The sequence below is a fragment of the Manis pentadactyla genome, chromosome 14, assembly GCF_030020395.1.
Source record: "Manis pentadactyla isolate mManPen7 chromosome 14, mManPen7.hap1, whole genome shotgun sequence".
NCBI lineage: Eukaryota > Metazoa > Chordata > Mammalia > Pholidota > Manidae > Manis > Manis pentadactyla.
In genome coordinates this window covers 14858427-14878317 of record NC_080032.1, presented here as the reverse complement: position 1 = coordinate 14878317, position 19891 = coordinate 14858427, and the positions used below count along the sequence as shown (strand labels likewise).

General features: G+C 46.6%; 1 protein-coding gene across 3 annotated transcripts in view; it reads right to left on the bottom strand.

Moving 5' to 3' along the window:
• The window catches only part of PXN (paxillin), a 44707-nt gene extending 34199 nt beyond the window's left edge, over nt 1–10508 (bottom strand). The window contains exon 1 of one of the 3 annotated variants that reach the window (XM_036929443.2): nt 10342–10508. In XM_036929443.2, coding sequence (XP_036785338.2) covers nt 10342–10354 — 13 coding nt within the window. In that variant the 5' untranslated portion in view covers nt 10355–10508. The remainder of the gene's footprint in view (nt 1–10341) is intronic. The other 2 variants (XM_057492605.1, XM_057492606.1) reach the window with 2 other exon arrangements.
• Between the last annotated feature and the right edge of the window lie 9383 nt (nt 10509–19891).

The window sequence follows — 19891 nt, the reverse complement described above, 5'->3', positions numbered from 1 at the left end:
TACTTCATACCCACTTAATCATCAACCACCATGAAATATTTATTAAGCAACCACAGAAGAGAACTGAGGCGTACTTGGTGGTTAGAGCACTCAAAAGGCAGAAAAGAGCCCTGTCTTCAAGAGGCTTACAGGGCAGAGGGGAGACAGAGGAAAGAAACCCAACTCACAAAGATCTGTGAAGTTACACTGAAGTGGAGGGTCAGGAGGTTGGCTGGTTTTAACTGGGAAAAAGCCTTCCTAAGAAGGTGGCTGCAGCTGAGATCTTAAAGGTGGGGCGGTGAAGGGGTTGAGAGACAGGTAAGGAGGCTATCTTCTGCCTCGGACAAAGATCCAGACTCCAGACAGACCATGCTTGGAGTGGTCAGAAGTCAAATCTTAACTCAGAGAATGCAGTTCAAGAAACCCCCTAGACTGGCAATTCTGTTTGTTGTAAATACAGGAAACAACATTTTTTTTTTTTAGTTGTTGGATGAACATTTATCAAAACAATTACAGATGACAAGTAAACAGTGAAAACTAGCAAGAGTAAAACTATTTCAGATAAGAAATTAAATGTAAAATGCTGTGCAATTAAAGAACCCATTCAAACATTGCATTTTCTTTCCATAATTTTTGCTGTATTTACCATAATCTCCAAGATTTTTACATCTATTTTTTAAAAGTTCTATAAACAAATTTCTGAAGCATTCTTAGTTACATTTATCTTTTGATTAAGATGAATAAACACTTAATGACATAAAAGTAATCTAGAGAAGTTGATTTTCCTGAAAGCTGCATTGAAGATAAATTATTCTGATGAATAAGAGACTTCTTTTTAAAAAAGGGGAATCCAGCATGCTAAATTGAATGAATGCCAAAAATTTTATCACAGAAACAAAATGTTGGCATTTTCAAAAGAAACAATAGAATGTAGGCATGGAAAATCTACTGTGAGCTAGCATCTCAATTCTAATCAAGTGAAACAAATACATATTAGAAAACTGATATTAGAATGGATTTAACAGACTTGTTCTGATTCATACAAATATTGAACCATGTGGACAGCTGAAACTGATGCAATGTTCACTATGTCCGTTACATCTCACTAAAAAAAAAAAAAGAAACGGAGAACATTCGAACGATTTTTCTCAAATTTCTTCTCAGTGTGTAAGATGAAGTGTGCATTTCCCTGAACATTATGCTAAGGTCATTTTGCTAATTATATTTCAAAGTGAAAATCATAGATATAGTAAAAGAAATTCATTTAGAAACACCTGTGTATATTAGTAAGATAAATCTTTTTTTTTTTTTTTTTTTTTACATGGTGAACAAATTCTTACACAGTGAATAAGTTCTTACATGGTGAACAGTACAAGGGCAGTCATCACAGAAACTTTCGGTTTTGATCACGCATTATGAACTATAAACAATCAGGTCAAATATGAATATTCGTTTGATTTTTATACTTGATTTATATGTGAATCCCACATTTCTCCCTTATTATTATTATTATTATTTTTTTAATAAAATGCTGAAGTGGTAGGTAGATGCAAGATAAAGGTAGAAAACATAATTTAGTGCTGTAAGAAAGCAAGTGTAGATGATCAGATGTGTGCCTATAGGCTAAGTATTAATCCAAGCTAGACAAGGGCAACAAAACATCCACAGATGCAGATAATTTCTCTCAAAACAGGGGGGGTGAGGTTCTAAGCCTCACCTCTGTTGATCCCCAATTTCTCACTTGATGGCCCCCCTGTGACTTTGCCTGTCTTAGGTTGTTAGGAAACAACATTTTTACAACCTCCCAAAGTGGGGTCAAGTAGGAATATGTCCAAAGCAGCCAGGCCCACTGCAGGCAACAGAGAGGGCCACCATAAGGGCTGGTGCTGCGGAGGCCAAGCAGGTGGTACCATGAGGATGGACGTCCAGTGTAGCCATCTCTGGTTTTCCAAAAGACATGACACAGGGATTTTTAGGTGCAATCCCCTGATGCTTTAAATCTTGGCAACTAACTTGGAGTATTTTTAAATATAGTGAAGGCCAAGCAACCCATTTGGGTCTGCAGGCCAAATTCAATCCATTTCCACATTTACGTTTCCAGTAAGACCATCCAGTAGGAAGAACCAAAAGAGAGAATGGGTTGCATCCAGAAGACCTAGGATCCAGTTCTTGCATCAGGAGCTGCGGTGACACTGGCCCCTTCCTCTAAATGCTCTGAGCGTCTGTTTAGCTTCCTCATTTGTAAATGTGGAAAACTACCACCATCCCCAAAGAGTGGCTGTCAGGATCCTATCAAGAACGATGAAGCACATGAAAACAGTGCCTAAAACATGGACGAAGACCAATGATTTCACACAGGCCAAGAGAAGAAAGGGGACAATATCAGAGAGAGCAGACAATAGATGAGGCCGCAAAGAGAGAGTGAAAAGGAAGTGAGCTGGGTCTGTGCTGGCGAGCAGTCCGGAAGAATCTGGACAATGGAATCCACGTCAGGGGTGGAAATATAAATTTAGGAGTCGTCAACACACAAGTGATAAGAGAGGTCATGCAACTAGATGAATTGACCTAGGCACCCAGGAGACAAACAGGGAGCGAGCAGAAGCCTTCAGAATAATGCAGAGGCACACCCCCATGAAGGGATCATAAGAGGAGGTGGGAGGTTCTGCGGAGAAGCCGACTTCAAGGAAGTGAGGGGGCTTGAGTATACCGCACTGAAGATGTGTTCCTAGCAAAATGGAAGACGTGGGAGAATGGCTCAGGTTGTGTTAAAAACAGAAAAGGAGCAAAATTAAGATGTTATGAAGGGCAGAGAGGCAAAATAAGGGAGCCAGAAGATAAGGGGGTCCAGGTGGACCACGGATGGCTACATTAGGTGTACACTGATGAGAGATGCAGGGGAAGACGGGGAGATATATGACAGGTGTTGAGATGCAAGAAGAGGTGTGGGGGTGGAGGAAAGAGTGAGGAATGGGGGGGTCTATCCTCCACACTAGGCACTTCTACCTCTCTCATTGCATGTGACCTTCCAACAACACAAGGGGCAGGCTTTAGGCCCATTTTACAGCTGCTTTCAACAAAGGCTTTCCTGTTGCTGTGAGAAGCCGAAATCTCCATGGCTCATCAGAAAAATACAGAACTGTCCACAGGAGAATCAAGCAGCCTGAAGATCCCTGAGCTAAACTGGAAGCTCTCCTCGGAGGCTTCCACCCACCTTGCTCAGGCTCACCCAGGGTTCTACCATTCAGAACAGCTGGAAATGTGTGCCCCGCTCTCCCCAACAAGGCAACAGGACAGAACATGGCTGTTTCTGCCAAGCGAGTTCTGAATAAGCTGCATTCCATTTCATTAAAACAATTACCTGAGTCCCAGCCAAGAATTACATAAAGCTTCCTCCCAGAGCCACCCCTCCCCCCAGAAAACACACATCATGCTGCTTTTCAAACAGGCAGAGTAAGGCCATGACACACTCCTGCAAGACCTCACTAGATAGGTCCCATGATCCCAACTAAGTGGCCAGTCTGCAATTCTTGCATGCTGATGGATGTGAGGCTCAAGGAAGGCTCCTGCATGAAGAGCTCTTCTTAAGAGGCGCTGCTTAAGAGGGCCCCAAAATGTTTCTAGTAGGCACCATAGCCCTCAAAGCGAAGCAGGCCACTGGGGCCAGAATCCAGCTATTTCTCCCAAATAGATGGGAGACCCAAGTGGCCCAGCTTTAAGTCAGCACAAAACAAGACAGAGACCTGGGAGTGGGGGTTCCAGGACAGGGAGCCTGAAGTCTAGAAGACTGGAGGGCCAAGCTGCAAGCAAGAGCCTGGGGCCACTCCTGCTCACACTGCCCACAGGCTAATAGTGTTCCTTTGGCCACAGATAAGAGGTTCATGATGTGAAGCCAATGGCATTCCATCCCCTCCCCCAGGCTACAGCTGCCCAGAGGCTGTTCTCTGCCTTTTGTAAAGGCTTGCTCTTCAGCCCACCCAGGCAACCCCTTCCAAACTCCAAGGGCTCAACACCGCTTGCCCTGACCCTAGTCTGATGAATGTCACCACACCCACAATAACCCTAGAAGCAACTTCTACATTGTGGAAGCTCCAGTCTCTGGCTGGCCCTGTCCCTTTTCCTGCATAGGTGACTGAGGCCATGAGCCTCCCTCCCCGGCTGAGAGTCACCAGTCACTATCATCCTAGTCCCACTTGGCTCCTGATCTCCGCCCACCCAGTCTTTCCACCACCTGCAAGAGTCACAGGGGACTTGCATCCCTGTCAACCACGACAGACATTTATGAGCAGCCTTGGCCAAATAATTTTTAAGTCCACTATGAATAAAGCCATGTTTTCTTACTTTTCCCAACTTTTCATCATGAAACCATGTAAACATACAGAGAAGTTGAAGGGCTGTGACAGTGAGCACCCACCATGCACACTCCACCTGGATTCACTCCTGGTCATCATCCTGCCTTTTTATGTAAACAAAGCAGGAGCTCCTTCTCTCTTCTGCTCTCAGAGAGAGAGAGAGAGAGAGAGAGAGAGAGAGAGAGAGAGAGAGAGAGAGAGAGTGTGTGTGTGTGTGTGTGTGTGTGTGTGTGTGTGTGTGTGTGTGCAAATCTCCCTTTTTTCATGCTGTATTTAAAACTAAACTGCAGACACCATGTGTGTGTGTGTGTGTGCGTGCAAATCTCCCTTTTTTCATGCTGTATTTAAAACTAAACTGCAGACACCATGTGTGTGTGTGTGTGTGTGCAAATCTCCCTTTTTTCATGCTGTATTTAAAACTAAACTGCAGACACCATGTGTGTGTGTGTGTGTGTGTGTGTGCGTGCAAATCTCCCTTTTTTCATGCTGTATTTAAAACTAAACTGCAGACACCATGACCTTTACTCCAAAATACTTCAGCATGCACCTAACAAGCACAATATTCCCCCATAAAACCACAATACCATAATCACACAAGGAATAAGCATTAAACAGCTGTCTTTAAGGGAAAACTCGGTCACCGGGGCTGCCAGGCCTGGCCAACCACACACACATTCTGTCTGCCACTGGCCCAGCGTCCAAGGCCTCCCTGGAGAGGCCAGTCCTGAGCACCACTGGTTAGGCAATCAATTTATTAGTCGGAAAACTGTTTTCAGGATGTGATCCCACATGGAGTTCGGATGTGAGACTCCCAACAAGACCCCAACTGAAAAGGCCAAGTGGACCTGGGAGGCTGTGGAGGCTCCAGGCCTGTCATGGGTGAAGGGACCATCCCTGCACATCCCTTTTAGTCAGTTGCTTTGTCAAAGATTCTGGGAAAACTCAGCTCCCTAATTCTTTCTCTCCCTCTCTCCCTCCCACAGGACATCCTCAACTCTTCACCTTCAAAGTTTCAATGGCTCCCTCCTCTGGAAATGGGTTGGCTCCAAATGGCAGCAATGTACAAACCCCTGAACAGAGACCGGATGTGTGTGCACTAGGTAGGGGACACAGAAGGCTTCTGCTTCCAAGCTGAAAGCGCAGAAGAGGACCACCCCAGGCTCCTCTTGGCAGCTGGGCTGTCAGCTCAAATCTGTCTTGAGGGCAACGGGTGACTGGAGAGGACACGGGGAGGGAAGAGCGGGGCCCCCCGCTGGCCAGGAGACACTACCACAGGTGCCCAGCATCCCATCCTGAGCATGGTGTCCCCAGGAAAGAACCAGGAGTAGTAGAGAACAGGAAAAGGATAGACGGAGGAGACTGAACAGAGAATGGCAGTGTGGGAAGGGGGCTGAAAAGATTTGCAGCATCTTACAAATGGAAAACAATCAAATAAACATCAAACCAGGACTCCATCCAGTGTCTCGAACAGGGGTGTAAAAATGGTTACCAGCCTGTGTCTGCATTTAAATCCCAGGCCTGGACTGAAAACCCAGCCCAGCCACTCAGTAGTTTCAGAACTTGGACAAGTGAGCTGTGCCTTTTAATCAGCTGCTTTGTCAAGGTTTCTGGGAAAACGCAGCTTCCTAATTCTCTCTCCCTCTCTTCCTCCCACAGGACATCCTCAATTCTCCACCTTCAAAGTTTTCAACAGCTCCCTCCTATAGAAATAGGTTGGTGCCAAATGGCCTCAGTTTCATCACCTGTAAAATGGGTAGAGGCAGGACCAGAACCTGTGGCTGACATAATTCAATGCAAGAGTGCCTGCACCCAAGAAGTGCTCAATAAACACGGCAAAGAGTTCTATAAACACTGTAGAAGAGAAACGTGGTCTACAGATGTTTGTTGTTATTGGCGAAGGCACTGAGACCAGGACAACCCAGGGAAGGGCTGGAATGAGAGTGAAACTCAGAGGAAGTTTTTTCATCATCTCTGGCTTTGGAACAAGCTAAGGCCCAAGGGAGGCTTTTGAGGATCACTATGCTACACTCATGCACAATGAGTGAATGGAGCAAGAGGGCTACTCCGCACCTCAGGGGAACTCTGGCTTCTGGGGAACAACGGCCCCTCCAGCTAAAGGCCCACCAAGCCTCGCCCAAGCAGAGTCATCACTGCAGAAGCTGGAAGAAAGGAATCCTGAGATGATCACTGGAAGACCTCAGGCCACAGTGGCAGGGCTATGGCTCCCAGCAACCTGAACCCCTCCACCCTAACCTGTCTGCTGCCCAAGCACAGGAGGAAGGGCACCTGGTGAAGATTCAAACACACCAGGGTTTGAATCCCTGCTTTGCACCTCAGTACTACACAGCCCAGGAGACCATGAGCTGAGTGGAGTGCACCTTCACTCTGCAGTGCCTCTGCCACTGGCCCAGCAGCTGGGTCCCTGACCATGGCCCGAAACAGAGGCACCATACAGATAGGCAAGCCCAAAGTCCAGACTTTCCATGGAAACAGGGAGGCTCCGTAGTCCAGAATGCCCCAGGCAACTCCCCTGCCCCCCTAGACCTCCCCCAAGGACAATGAGGCACTGTTTTCCAGGGGGTCAAGACTGCTGAGAAGCTGGAAGAAGACGTGTCTAGATCCCAGTGGCAACTGGGCACTGCCAATGGTTAGCTGTCCCCTCTGCAAGAGATGAGAAGGGCGAAGCTATCTACGCCTGAACCAGACCCACCCTTTGCCAGAGGCCACTTCGTGGGGATGGACCCCAGGGCTGAAATTTTAAAGGAACTAGCAATTATTCAGCAGGTTCCTTGGCTCTTCCTCCTGGTTAGACACTGACCACTTACTACCTTATTATAATTAAGATGACCAGATCTGAAACTGGATCAGTCTGGGTTCCAATCCCAGCTCCCCTGTGAACTTCCCAGAGCTCAGGTTTCCCCATCTGTGAAGCAGAGATAAAACACCTCCCTGTCTGAATGGCCGTGATAATACGAATGAAGCTCTGAGCTGGGTGCCTGTCTCCTATCAGGCACACGTGATCAGTACTGAACAGCAGCTGTGGTCACAGCCCCCCAAGCACACTGGGAATATGAACGAGGGGAGTGAGGAGTTGGGTCTGAAAACTTAATCGGAGTGCATCTCAGTGTGTGGGAACTCTGTCCAGGGAACTCCAGCCAGAACTAAAAACTCAAACGGGGTAAACTCACGGCCAAACCAGCATCTAAACAGTAATGAGAAAAGGCACCAGAAGTCACCCCTCGGCACAAAGCGGACAGAACACACAGGGAAGGGCTGTGTTTATGTTTTTCTGCCCAAGAGCTATAAATTTGTAACTTATTAAACAGCACAGGGTGAGTCTGTCATTAGCAGCCCTGGGGAAGGGAGAGTTCCCCAGTTTCGTTTTTTTAAGACCAAAAAACAAAATCACAGCAGAGACTCTGCCCCTCTAGCTTTGCCGTGGGACAGACTATAAACTCTTCACTGTTTCAGGGACTAGGAGGCTCACAGCTGAGAGCACTCTCAGGAGAAAAATAAAAACAAGAGGCCTGGCGTTTGTGTCCACACTAACTAAGGAAAACAGCTGACAGGCAGGGTGTTAAGCAGCCATCCAGACAGCTGATGGAGCCTGAGTGCACAGACAAATTCCTCTCCCCTCCTGCACGCCCCATTCCTCCCACCCCAGGTTCTCATTTCTCCCACCCCAGGCTCCGATCTGCAGGGCGCGGCTGGTCCCCTGGAGTTTAGGCCAAGGAAGTCGGGCAGCTGGGATCCAAACTGGGGAGCCTGTGGTGGGAGGCAGCAGAAGTTACAGGTGGCAGCCATCAACCCGCTTTGACGCCCCCTTCATGCACTGCTCGCCCCCTCCTCGGGAAGAAAGGCCCTGAAAGGGATCCTAACATGGTACACAAGAGCTGCAGACCTAGAAGACAGGGACTGGACTTCTAGTCATGGTTTTATCACTTCTTGTGTGTAGCCTTGGGCAAATGAATCAGACTCTCTTCATCTCAGTTTTCTCAATTTGGGAAAGGTAGGTAGTAATATCAGTGGCCCTAAAGGGCTCTTATAAAGGGTTGCCATGAGGACAGGACAAGTTAAGGTATGGGGAAGTTCTCCATGAACAGCAAATCTAAATTCCTACAATCCCCTCTACCAGTACACTCTCTTTCCTTTCAAAGACTAATTCAGTTTCCTAGCCCTAAATGGAAGACTGTCAGAGGACGAGAATTCCGAACTTCGACTACATACTCTACAAAGACTTTCTCAGTCCTTCAGACAGTCCAGGGACTATGTAGGAGCAGCAGAACCACATCAGCATTTGAGAAACTAGAACTCTGCTCCCCGGTTCCCACTGGGAAAGCACTGAGACTTTCAGATCCTGATGCAAAAATTATCCCCTGGCCTCCTTTTTGCTTAGTTTTTATGTGAAAAAAATACCTGCCTGGAAGCCATGCCAACCTTGAGTGTGTTGGAAAAATGGGTGCCAAGCCTGACCCAAAGGCAGAACTATGCTTGGTAGCCATCACACTCTGCAAAGTCAGGCAGGACCCTACTTCATCCCTGGCACCAGGATCTCTTGGGGGCCCGCTGATCTCCCAGGGAAGCTGTGGGCCCTCCTCCCTGTCCCCTTACAAGTCCAAAGCCTACAAATAGCCAGTCTTCACTTAGTGCCCTGTGTACTTGGGGGAGGTCTGTTAGTCCTGTCTGATGAATCTACTCCTCAGAGCCTGGTACAGAGAAAGCATCAGTGGTCACACAAGCCACCCACAGTTCAGACAGAGAAGACAAGGCTCCTACAGAGAAGAAACTTTTCCTCCTCCTCACCTCCCCAGCTCAGAGGCCCTCCAACTACAGGCGTGGAGGGGAGGGAGAGAGAGAATCTTCCCACTCCAGGGTTCATGCCATTCAAGGCATTCCTAGAACCCTGGCATCAACCCCTTTGGGGTTTAGTGTCCGGTTCCAGGAGATACTTTCCCCTGCCCTAACACCAGATCAAGGCTGGACTGAAAAGAGTAGTTTTGGAGCTCCAATAACATGAAAACAGTAAAACTCTGTTCTGAGCATCCTGTCCTCCTTACTTGTGTGGCTTCCAGCAAGGTTTGATGCTGGGGGGAAGGGGAACTGTGCCAGCCAGGACAAGTTCAGAGATGGCCATACCGTGGGGCCCACTTCCCACCTCATTCCCCTGGCACTGCACCAGAAAATAAGAGTAGGGAAAGAATCTTGTCTTGCCAGCTTACTCTTTTAGGATTAGGCTGGTCTGTGATAGGAAAGGGGAGGGGCTGGTCGAGGGAGTGGAGAGGGCGGTCAGCCAAACGAAGTGACCCATCTAGGAAACAGGGTGACCAGACCTGGAGTAGAGGGGCTAGTGGGACAGATGGGAACCTGCCTTTGCAGGGATGTCATCTGAGGCTCATTTCTAACTTATGAATCTGAGTTGAAAGGAGTGGGCTGAAGGGGCTACCTCGGAAGTGGGGGTGAAATGAAAGCAGTGGGCTGGAGGAGCTATCTCTGAAGTGAGGGTGCCAGTCTGTCAAGTGGGGGAGCGGTCCTCCAGGTTGGAGAGCAGGTCCTGGAAATGAGAGACCAGCCGGTGAGTTTAGGCAGCTGCTCCCCGAGCTGGGCGGTGGGGTGGCGATCTGTGAGGTGGGGGTGGAGGGACGGGTCTGGGAAGTGAGCCTCCTACGGCTCGGGAGGTGGTCTGCAGGCACTGGGGAGTCCCGTCCCTAAGGCGAACGGGGCGGGTCCCTGAGGTGCCAGCTGGTCCCTGTGGCCGGTCTGGGAAACGCGGGTGGGTCCGTCCCCGAGGCGGGGGGGTGGCGGCTGTAAGAACGGCGGTGGGACTGGCCTGGCCGGGGACTCAGGCCCAGCCGGGCAGCCCAGTCCCGCGGGGCCCGGTCCGGCAGGGACCGGAGCCGGGACGCTGCCCGCCGCGGGTGGGATCCCGAGGCCCCCGCCGCTCCGCCCGCTCGCGCCCGCTCGGCCGGGGCCGCGCGCCGCTAGCTGCCTCCTCCCCTCGCCTCTGCTCACTCACCGAGGTCGTCCATGGTGGGGCCGCGGGCACTAGGAACCGGCTCAGCGTCGCGCTCGCTGCCTGTCCCGAAGCAGCTCCTCTCAGCCCCTCAACTTTTCCTCCGCGAGCCTCGGCCCAGAACGGAACGCGCAGCCACCGCGCGCGCCCGCGCCCGCCGTGCGCCCCGCCCCCCGGCCGCCCCCGCGAGCACGCGCGCCCCGCCCCTGCCGCCCACCCGTCTCGCGCCCCGCCCGCAATCGCCCCCGCGTGCATGCCGGCTCCGCCCCGTGCGCACGCTGGCCCCGCCCCGCCCCGAGCGCGAGCGCGAACGCGCCCTGCTGGCCTTGAGCAGCGCTGGGCGAGGCGGCGCTGCCCTCTGGCGGCCTAGCTGGCAGGTGCAAGGCTCCCTGGCCTCCAGGCCCCTGCATCATCAGTCAGTCACATGCCTGCCCACCTGCCTGACAGATCCATTCGCCTGTCTTGCCATCTCACAGTCTGACTTGTGTCTATCCATTCATCAGTCACTCATTACCTGTCCGTCCCCCGTGTGTCCTTCTGTCTGTCTCCCAGTAGGTCATCTCCCAGGAGGACCCTAAATCAGTACCATGCATGCAAGGCCGGGAAATTTAGGAGGACCTTTCCTGGGGTCGCCCTCTGGAACAATTGAAGTACAGCTAGCAGCCCAGCCTTTGGGGCCAGATTCAATACTTCCAAGCTTATATATCCCGTAGTCTTCCCCATAGCCACCCTCCCAAGAGGAAGACTATTCCAAAACTGCCTGGAGCAGAGGGAACCTGAGAGGAAAAACTACAGAGAGGTTATAGTGGTACCAACAGTTTCTGGAACACCCCACTGCCACCCCAGACCCCAGAGGGGTTCTGCTCCCACACACTCAGAAATCGAGAAATAACAACAGCTGCCATTCATTGAGTGCCAAGTACTATATAGCCATTATGTACATTAATTCTCATAGAAATAGTTATTACCACCAGCCTTTCCCCACTCTTTGGAATGGGTGATGGTAGTTCGTCAATTTTAAATAAAAATGCTCTGCAGCTTCAAGCTCCCCTGTCCACAAGAATCCAGCCCTCTAGATCCTGTGTGTCAGGTCAGGCCCTCCAAGGAAACAGATGTTGAGACAGAGTTCGGGGCAACACCCTGCAAAAGAAAGGGGAAGAAACAGAATTAGGCAAAGGCTCAGGCCATCCCCACAGGGAGCCCCCAGAACAAAAATTCCTTAGAGGAGTCCCCAGTGGGCAGAAATATACCCATGGTCAGCCATTGGCTGGTGTTGCCCAGGAAGAATGTGGTGCTGCCTTGAAGGCCCTGCATCTGGAAGCTGTAACTCCTTGATCTGGATGAGAAGCTGTTTTTTGAAGGCAGATCCAAGAGGCTCACCTCTGTGGCTGCCAAGTCCTCCGACATCAAAATTCAAGAGCCAGGACTGCTCCTCAACTAGGCAGTCACTATTCCATGCCCCCACAACACTTTTCATGTACCTTTGTTTTGTAGGCACTTCTCACCACTACAATTTACACTTAGTAATGGGATCATTTGATAAATGGCTCTCTCCCTATCAGACTAAAAGCATGTAAGGGCAGGAAACATGTCCCTTTCTGTTCACACATATCCATACTTAGTATGTGTGTGGCACATAGGAGATGCCCGATTTATATATGCTGTATGACTCGCAGTAATTGTACCTGACACTTAGAACACAGCAAACCATAATCCCTTTCCTCAGGAAGTTCACAGTTTAATGAAAAAAAACAGTAGATAAGGTCATTCATTAATTCCCTCAATGAGATAGATATCTTAACTGCACTACACAATCTCAGGAACTGTGCTGAGGTTGGAGATGATGAATTAGACTGATATGGTGTCTGCCTTCTTGGAGCTTTTAGTCCAAAAGGTCAGGCAGAAGAGCAAACAGGCCTGTATGAAAGATGAATAGTCTCACACCATTCCTAGCTGCCTGGAATAGCATATGCAAAGGCCTATAGGCAAGAACAAAACCAGGTACATTAGAAGGAAATTGCAGCACTGATATGAGACGTGGAGGGGTAACGGGAAGTCAAAAGTGTCAACAGGGACATATTTCTTATATTGATTACATTTAGGATATATTGGATTGGATAACATATATTAATTTAACCTGTTTCTTTTTCCCTTTTTTAATGTAACTACTAGAAGTTTTTTAATCATATATGTACCTTGCATTTTGTTTCTAGTGGATAGTGCTGAGTTAGAGAATGCTCATTGGACCAATGTAAGGATGCTTCCTAAAGATTAACTTACACTGACAAGGCAAAGAGACAGCCCTGCTAAAACTGAATCCAGAGTACCCACACTGAGGAAAAAGTCCCCAAGAAAACAAATCCTCTGTAGGATGACTCCATGGCCACATATCATAGGATTTGGTATGGTGTGGTTCTTTGGCTCAGCATGTTCGTGAAACTCCCCCATGTTGTATCAAGAGTTTGCTCCTTTGCATTGCTGAGTGGTATGCCATGTATGGATGTACCACCGGGTGTTTCTCCATTGTCCTGTTGATGGGTATTTGGGTTGTTTCTCCAGTTTGGGCCACTATGAATAAAGCTGCTATGAACATTTGCACAGAAGTCTTTGTGTGGATATATGTTTTCATTTCTCTTAAATACCTAGGAGTGGAATGGCTAGGTCACGAAGTAATGTTTTAAAAATGCACATTAAGTCACATCATCATTCCCCTGCTTCACCATTCCAGTGGTTTCCTGTTGCACTTGGAATAAAATCCAGACTCCTCAAAAAAGTCTCCAAGGCCACACCTCGGATCTTGTCTTCTTCATTTTTCCTGGTTCATTCCACTCTGACCACACCAGCATCCACTATGTTCCTCAAGCACAGCAAGCTAGTTCTGACATAGAAGCTTTTGCAGCTGTGAGCCCCTTTCTGGAATGTTCTTCCCAGATCTTGGCACAGTGTTCCTGTTCATTGAGGTCTCAGTTCACATGTCATTGCTGCAGATGGACATTTTATCTAAATTCTCTGCATTCCTTGTTGGATCCTGTCCCCTTATCCTGGTCTATTCTATTTACTTTACTTTCTGACACTATGTTCTGTATTTATTTACCTGCCGATTATTTATCTCCCTTTCCCCATTATAACGTCAGCACCAAGAAGGGTACCTTGCCTTTGTTGTTCACTGCTTGTTAACCAGTGTCTAGAATTGGTGGGTGTTCAGTAAATATTGTTTGAAAGAATGAAAGGCTGGGGACACTAAGGTACCAAGAGCTGAGTTGAGTGGGCTGCAGAGTTAGCTGCAGAATCAGGATGCAAACTCTATTCCCTTGGCACCCAGCCCGGCCTCTGTTCTCTATCACAGTTTCCTGGGACTGACAACAAAGACTCAAGTACAGGGTTCTCAGCTGCAGTGCTGTTTTTAAGAGCAAAAGTCTGGAAACAACCCAAATGTCCATCAATAGGGGATTGGTTATATAAATTCCTTATAGTCTGACAATGCAAAACCATGTAGCCACTGAAGAGGAACCTCATCATGTAGGGATGTGAAATGGTCTCCAAGACATACAAAAACAAAACTGAACAGTGTAACATATGTATCATTTGTGGAAAAAAGTGAGAAACAATATATTTGTTATGAGATGCTTATACATGCTAGAACATCTCTGGAGAAATATAGAAACATTAGTGTCACCTGGCAGGGAGTAGAGGTTGGAGGTGGCTGTGGGTCAAGAGGTGAGATTTTACTCAATACCCTTTTAAATCTTTTGAGCTTTGAGCCACATATGCGATTTTACCTTTTCCCCAAATGAATTAATATTTTAAAAATAAAATACAACTAAATTGTAAAAATGACACTGCAGACATTAACATGAAGGGGAATCAACTACTAAGAGTGATTCAAATGAGGTTTAGAAAATGTCTCCTGGAAAAGAGCTAACCCTGACCTGATTTTTGGAGAATGGAAGCAGGCAGTGGGAAGGGCATTCCAGAAGGAGGGACTGCTGTTCAGAAAAGTATGTGTAAAGGGCCCTAAATAGGGGAAGCAGGAATGAAAGGTTTCCGCCTACCCTGCTTATCTCAAAGGAGTCAGGTGGCTGAAAGGCTGGGTCCTACCATGCACTTCAGCCCCCTGGGGGAATCTCCCTAGGGGTCCAGAAATCTCAAGACAAGGCTTCAAATCCTAGCTCTGCCACCTGCCAAGTGTGCAGCCTTGGGCATGATACCTTATCTTTCTGAAATTCAGTTTTCCTATCAATACAATAGGCACGATGGTCTGCAGATCTGATACTTAGCTGCATGGTTTGGGACTAGCGTCTTAACCACTCAGAGCCTTGGTTGCCATAATTGTAAAATCTGGATAACAAAACATACACCCCCCAAGATTGTGATGTGGATTCGACAATAATAAAAATATGGGAAATGGCTGAGAAGTAGCTATAATTATCATGGGAGAACCCAGGTTTGACTTTAGGGCTAGGAGAGTAAAGGAGAGATTTGGGGAATTATCCAGGCACCAAAAGGTTACAGAATCAAGGTTGTTATTATTATTAATAATATTAATAATTATCATTATGCAATAATTCTTATATTAGATAATACTTATTATTGAGAACACTATGTTAAATCATTTAATTATCTCACTTAATCTTTGCAAAAATCCAATAGGGATTTTATGCCAATTTTACAGGCCAGGAAATTGAGGTTCATAAATAAAGTCACCTGCCCAGGGTGACATACCCACACTGGTATGAAGTGGCAAAGTCAGGATTCACACCCAGGACTGTCTGACTTGAGAGTCCATGTGCTGGCTCATGAAGGGGAACATGGGATTGTGTACCAAGTTCAAGTTCAGCTCCCCAGTTGACTTGGACACAATGCCTTGGGAAGATCCTGATGCCTCTGAATTTGAGGGGAGGGCATTATCTGGGTCACCCACTGTCCTGCTTGAAACCTTCATGACACCAAAATAAAACCAGTGATTTTTCTACAACCTCTGACCTCACTAGAAGACCCAGTTCAATACACATTCTTTCCAACTTGCTATTTCCTTCCTTCTTAGCTCCAGGGAATGATTTTCAATTTCTCCAGGAGGCCACGTCATCCTGGCTCCAGACCCCTGCAGGTGCCATTATTCCTGCTGAAATGTGTCCTGCACTCTTTCTCATGGTTAACCTCTCTTCTCCTTCAATTCACAGCTCAGCCACTCCCTCCTCCAGGAAGCCTTCCCTGACCACCACCCAGGCTTGGACAATTGGTTCCCCAACTCCCATTAAAGCATTTAACTCTCGGTTCAGGTACCATCAGAGGTACTTTCCTATATTATCTCATTTAACACCCCAAAAAATCTCTATGACAGCAGGTCTTATGCTGTGGCATGTTGGCATCACCTGGGAAGCTTTAAAAAATATATTTTTTTGCTGACAACTAACCCACAGAAATTCTGATTTAATTAGCCTAGAATACAGCCTGGGCATCAAGACTTTTAAAACTCCCCAGGCCATTCTCATGGGCAGCCAGGGTGGAGATAACTGGCCTCTGAGATAACTGTGATCCTCACACTCCTTTTATAGTCAGGTAAACTGAGGCACAGGGAAGTTAAGTGTGTAGCCTAAGGTTGCACAGCTAGTAAATAGTGGAACAAGGATTTAAAACCTGAAAGCTTGGCTTCATAGCTTCATAGAAAAAATCAATTGGTCTCAGTTAATTTCCCCAGCGATGGAGAGCTATCTGTGAGCCAGCTCTCTTCTGAGACAGATCCTGAGGGCCCCTGGGGTATGGAATATTTTTAATCTAGAAAAGGCAGGAATTCTTGCAGACATCCTGCAGTGAACTGAACTGAACACTGAGAAGATTGTTTGGAGGCTGATAGACCCTTGCCCTGCAGAGATAGTCCTCAGAGTTCAGCTTTTCCATCCCCTGGAGCCACTGGGTCCAGGTTGGCTTGGGCAACAGGGTGGGAGGGTGCGGTGGGGGGCTGGCACCATCTGGGGCTGATGTTTCCAAGGATATTTCCATACGTGGTGTGGGGGGGGGAAGGTCAGGATTACCTCACCCAACCCATCCCCTTCTCCCTTCTCTCTGTCTGGAAAGGAGCTGGAAAACAAACAAATGTTAGAACTGGTTGTGAATTCACCCTCCGCCCTCTCCCCCTCCCTAGCCGGGGAGAGTCCAGTGAAAGCTTCAGAGCATGTCCAAATATACATCAAACATTCTCCAGACGGTCTCCTGCGTGGCTTTGCGGGAGAATACACTGGTACGGCCTTGGAGGAGCCAACCTGGGGGCACCTCTTAAAATACAAAATATGCATGGCCTTTTTGCAGGCGATCTCACATACAGAAATTTCCCCTAGAAATACCCCATGAGTAGGCAAAAATTCCCCTAGAAATTCCCCATGAATAGGCAAAGATGCATAGCCAAGGATGTTCATCAGAGCATTGCTTATAATCAGGAAAAATGGGAAACAATTCAAATGTCCATCCATAGGGGATTAGTTAGCTGAGGTGGGATATATCCATACCGGAAGAGGGGAACTATGTGCTGACATGGAAAATATGTTCCAGATATGTTGCTTAGCAGAAAGAAAAAAGGAAGTAGAACTGTATGTAGAGCATAACCCAATGTGTGTTAATAATTATGTTGACAAATGAATGGAACAATTTGGAGGAACAGTTTCACCTATCTGTGGGTATCTCCTCTGGTGATGGAGGTGGAATTACAGTGTACATATATTACATTATATACAAATGTGGCAATTTTGTAACCAGACAAAAATTAGGTCGTGAGATGGAAACAATAATATGTTGAAATCACATGGATCCAGGTTCAAATGGCCAATTTCATGTTATGTGACTTTTATTTAAATTTTTAAAAAGTCATTGTAACTCAAACTACCCAGCCAAAGGAAGATTCCATAGATTTGAGCTAAGAGCAAAATATCATATGGATGTTCTATAAATTTTACCTTTTTTTAAAAAACATTGTTTTGCTTTTCCTTCAGCTATTTGTTCATTTTTGAGGTGGCTTTTCCCATGCTTTTCTTTCTTGTGTTTGCTTACAAATGAGTTATATTTTACTTACTTGCTGTTACACGTTCTAAGAAAATCACACACACACACAAATCACATGGGTCTGTGCTTGCTAGAGCATCATCTGACTTTTCTGATCAATACAAAACTTGCCATGGGAGGAAGTATTCATCTTTTATTTCCTCCAGGCCTGGTTTGAGCCCAGATTAACCATCTCGGCAATGAGCTAAGGTGGAAAGAAAAGGTTGGAGTGCATTTTCAGACAAAACTATCAAAAATATTTATAGCTCCTTGAAATTTCAGCCTCTGGTCAGCACAAATCGGCTTTTCTTGCAGTTCCCAGGATCAATGTGAGCTTCCCAAGCGGCCCCTTTGAGCAGTTATCCCTGACCCCCTCTTTCCATCACATTTGCTCAGTTTCAATACAGTGGCTTGTTAGGGGGACTCTTCTTGACTTCCTAGAACCGCAGGTCCTGAACACAGGGTATTCCCTGGTCTCAGGAAATCTACCCTGGGTTCCAGAGAAATGACATTAATTTATCTCACTCCAGCCATATTTTGATGACTGATCAGAAAGTCAGCTAGTGGTTTAGGGAAGTGATAGGAAAGCAAAGGGCTTTTAGTATCAAATGGTTCCTATGGCAGCTGGTGTTCATTCCACAGATTACTGATTATACAGGGGAAAATGCACTTTTACAGTAAAGGCAGCAGTTACTACTTTAACCAGGTGCTTAAGCTCAGCAACATTCGTAATGGGAGATGCAGTACAAAGTTCACAATGCCACCTTCGAAGTTCTCTTGAATATTAATGAAGCTGCAAGGTCCTGGTTATAGGAAATACAGAGGACAGAGGAACATGTTAAACACCTCAGGCGACACAATCAAATGAAGTCAGACTGTGAGACTTCTATAAGATAACTATTTTGGACTCTTCAAAAAAATCAATGTAGTGAAGGAAAGTAAAAAGGCAGGAGGACTTATCTAGATTTAAAAAGACTGCAGATGGGATGGATGTACACTGGTACAGCCAACTCTGGAAGATAATCTGGCCATTTCTTACAAAACTGAACACGCGATTTACCAAGTGGTCCAGAGAATTAGAAAAATACGGTCACACAAAAACTAGTAAGGGAATGTTCTTAGCAGCTTTATTCATGCTAGCAAAATACTGAAAACTACCTAATGACCTTCAAAGGGTGAAAGGTTCAGCAATAATTGATACATCCATGCAATGGAATACTACTTGGCAAGAACAATAAATGAACTATCAATACATACAACAACCTGGGTGGACCTCAAGGACATTGTTTAGTGAAAAAAGTCAATCTGAAAAAAATCACATACCATATGATTCTATTTATATAGAACTCTAGAAAATGCAAACTATAGTGACAGAAGTAGGAGTGTGTGGGGAGAGACGGGAGGGATCAACGGATTACAAAGAAACTGAGAAATTTGGGAGTGATGGATGTATTCACTATCTGGATTGCAACAAGGGTTTTGTAGATATGCATGTTTCAAAACTTAATCAAATCTTGTGCTTCAAATACATGCAATTTATTATATGTCAATTATACATCAATAGAGGTGTTTGTAAAAATAAAAAAGAATGGGGAGAATGGTTTCTGTGAGAATTAAATGAAATGAAGCATGTTAAGTACTTTGCCTGGAGTGTGGCACACAGTAAGTACTCAATAGTTGCTATTGTAATTTGACTGGTCTCCTGGATGGCTCCATCACATCTCCCTCTGTATTTTCTCCATCGCAATGAAATAATTTGTAATTACTTTGTTTATATATTTGTTTACTTACCTATGGTCTGTCTCAAGACTGAGCTCCCTGCAGCAACTGGGTCTAATTTACCGCGCGGGCCGCTTTGAACCAATAGATGCCCTTCCACTACCTTTGCCCTTAGTAACCACATCCTTCAGATTACAGGCCAAAAGAGTGTTTGATGGGTAGTGGCCTAAGCAGGTCCAGAAAGATCTGCCATGCCCAGGCATAGGACTCCTGAGGGCTTCCGACTGGGACACCGCTGGCCTCCCTAACAGGACAAGACTAGTGGTAGCTGGTGTAGTGGAAACCAGCACACTACTATGGGTGCTGAGTTCCAAGCCCAACTCTGCTTGGGACTCCACAATGAGTCCTGAGCAAGCATTCTGTTTCCATTTTCCTCCTGGTCGTTTTAATAGGAAGCATTCGGGTGAGATGCTTTCGAGATTCCCTTCCATTACTGTGAATCTCTCTCTCTCTCTCTCTCTCAGTGGGATTGTCCACTCCAAGGGCAATGGAGAGGACTTGGGCATTTGCTGTGAGCTTTAAGGAAAATATTAGCTACAGTTATTAAAACCAAACGTATGCTACCTTAAATAAGAGACCTCGTAGCTACACATCAAAGTTGGAAAAAAACCAAGAATTTTTCGCACAGAAGTCCCGTACCTCTTCCTTATAGCCTCAAACTAACATAGAAAGACATGAAGAAAACAATGTAAGTATTGCAAACAACAAACCTGAAAACTACCGTTGAACAACCAAAAATCAG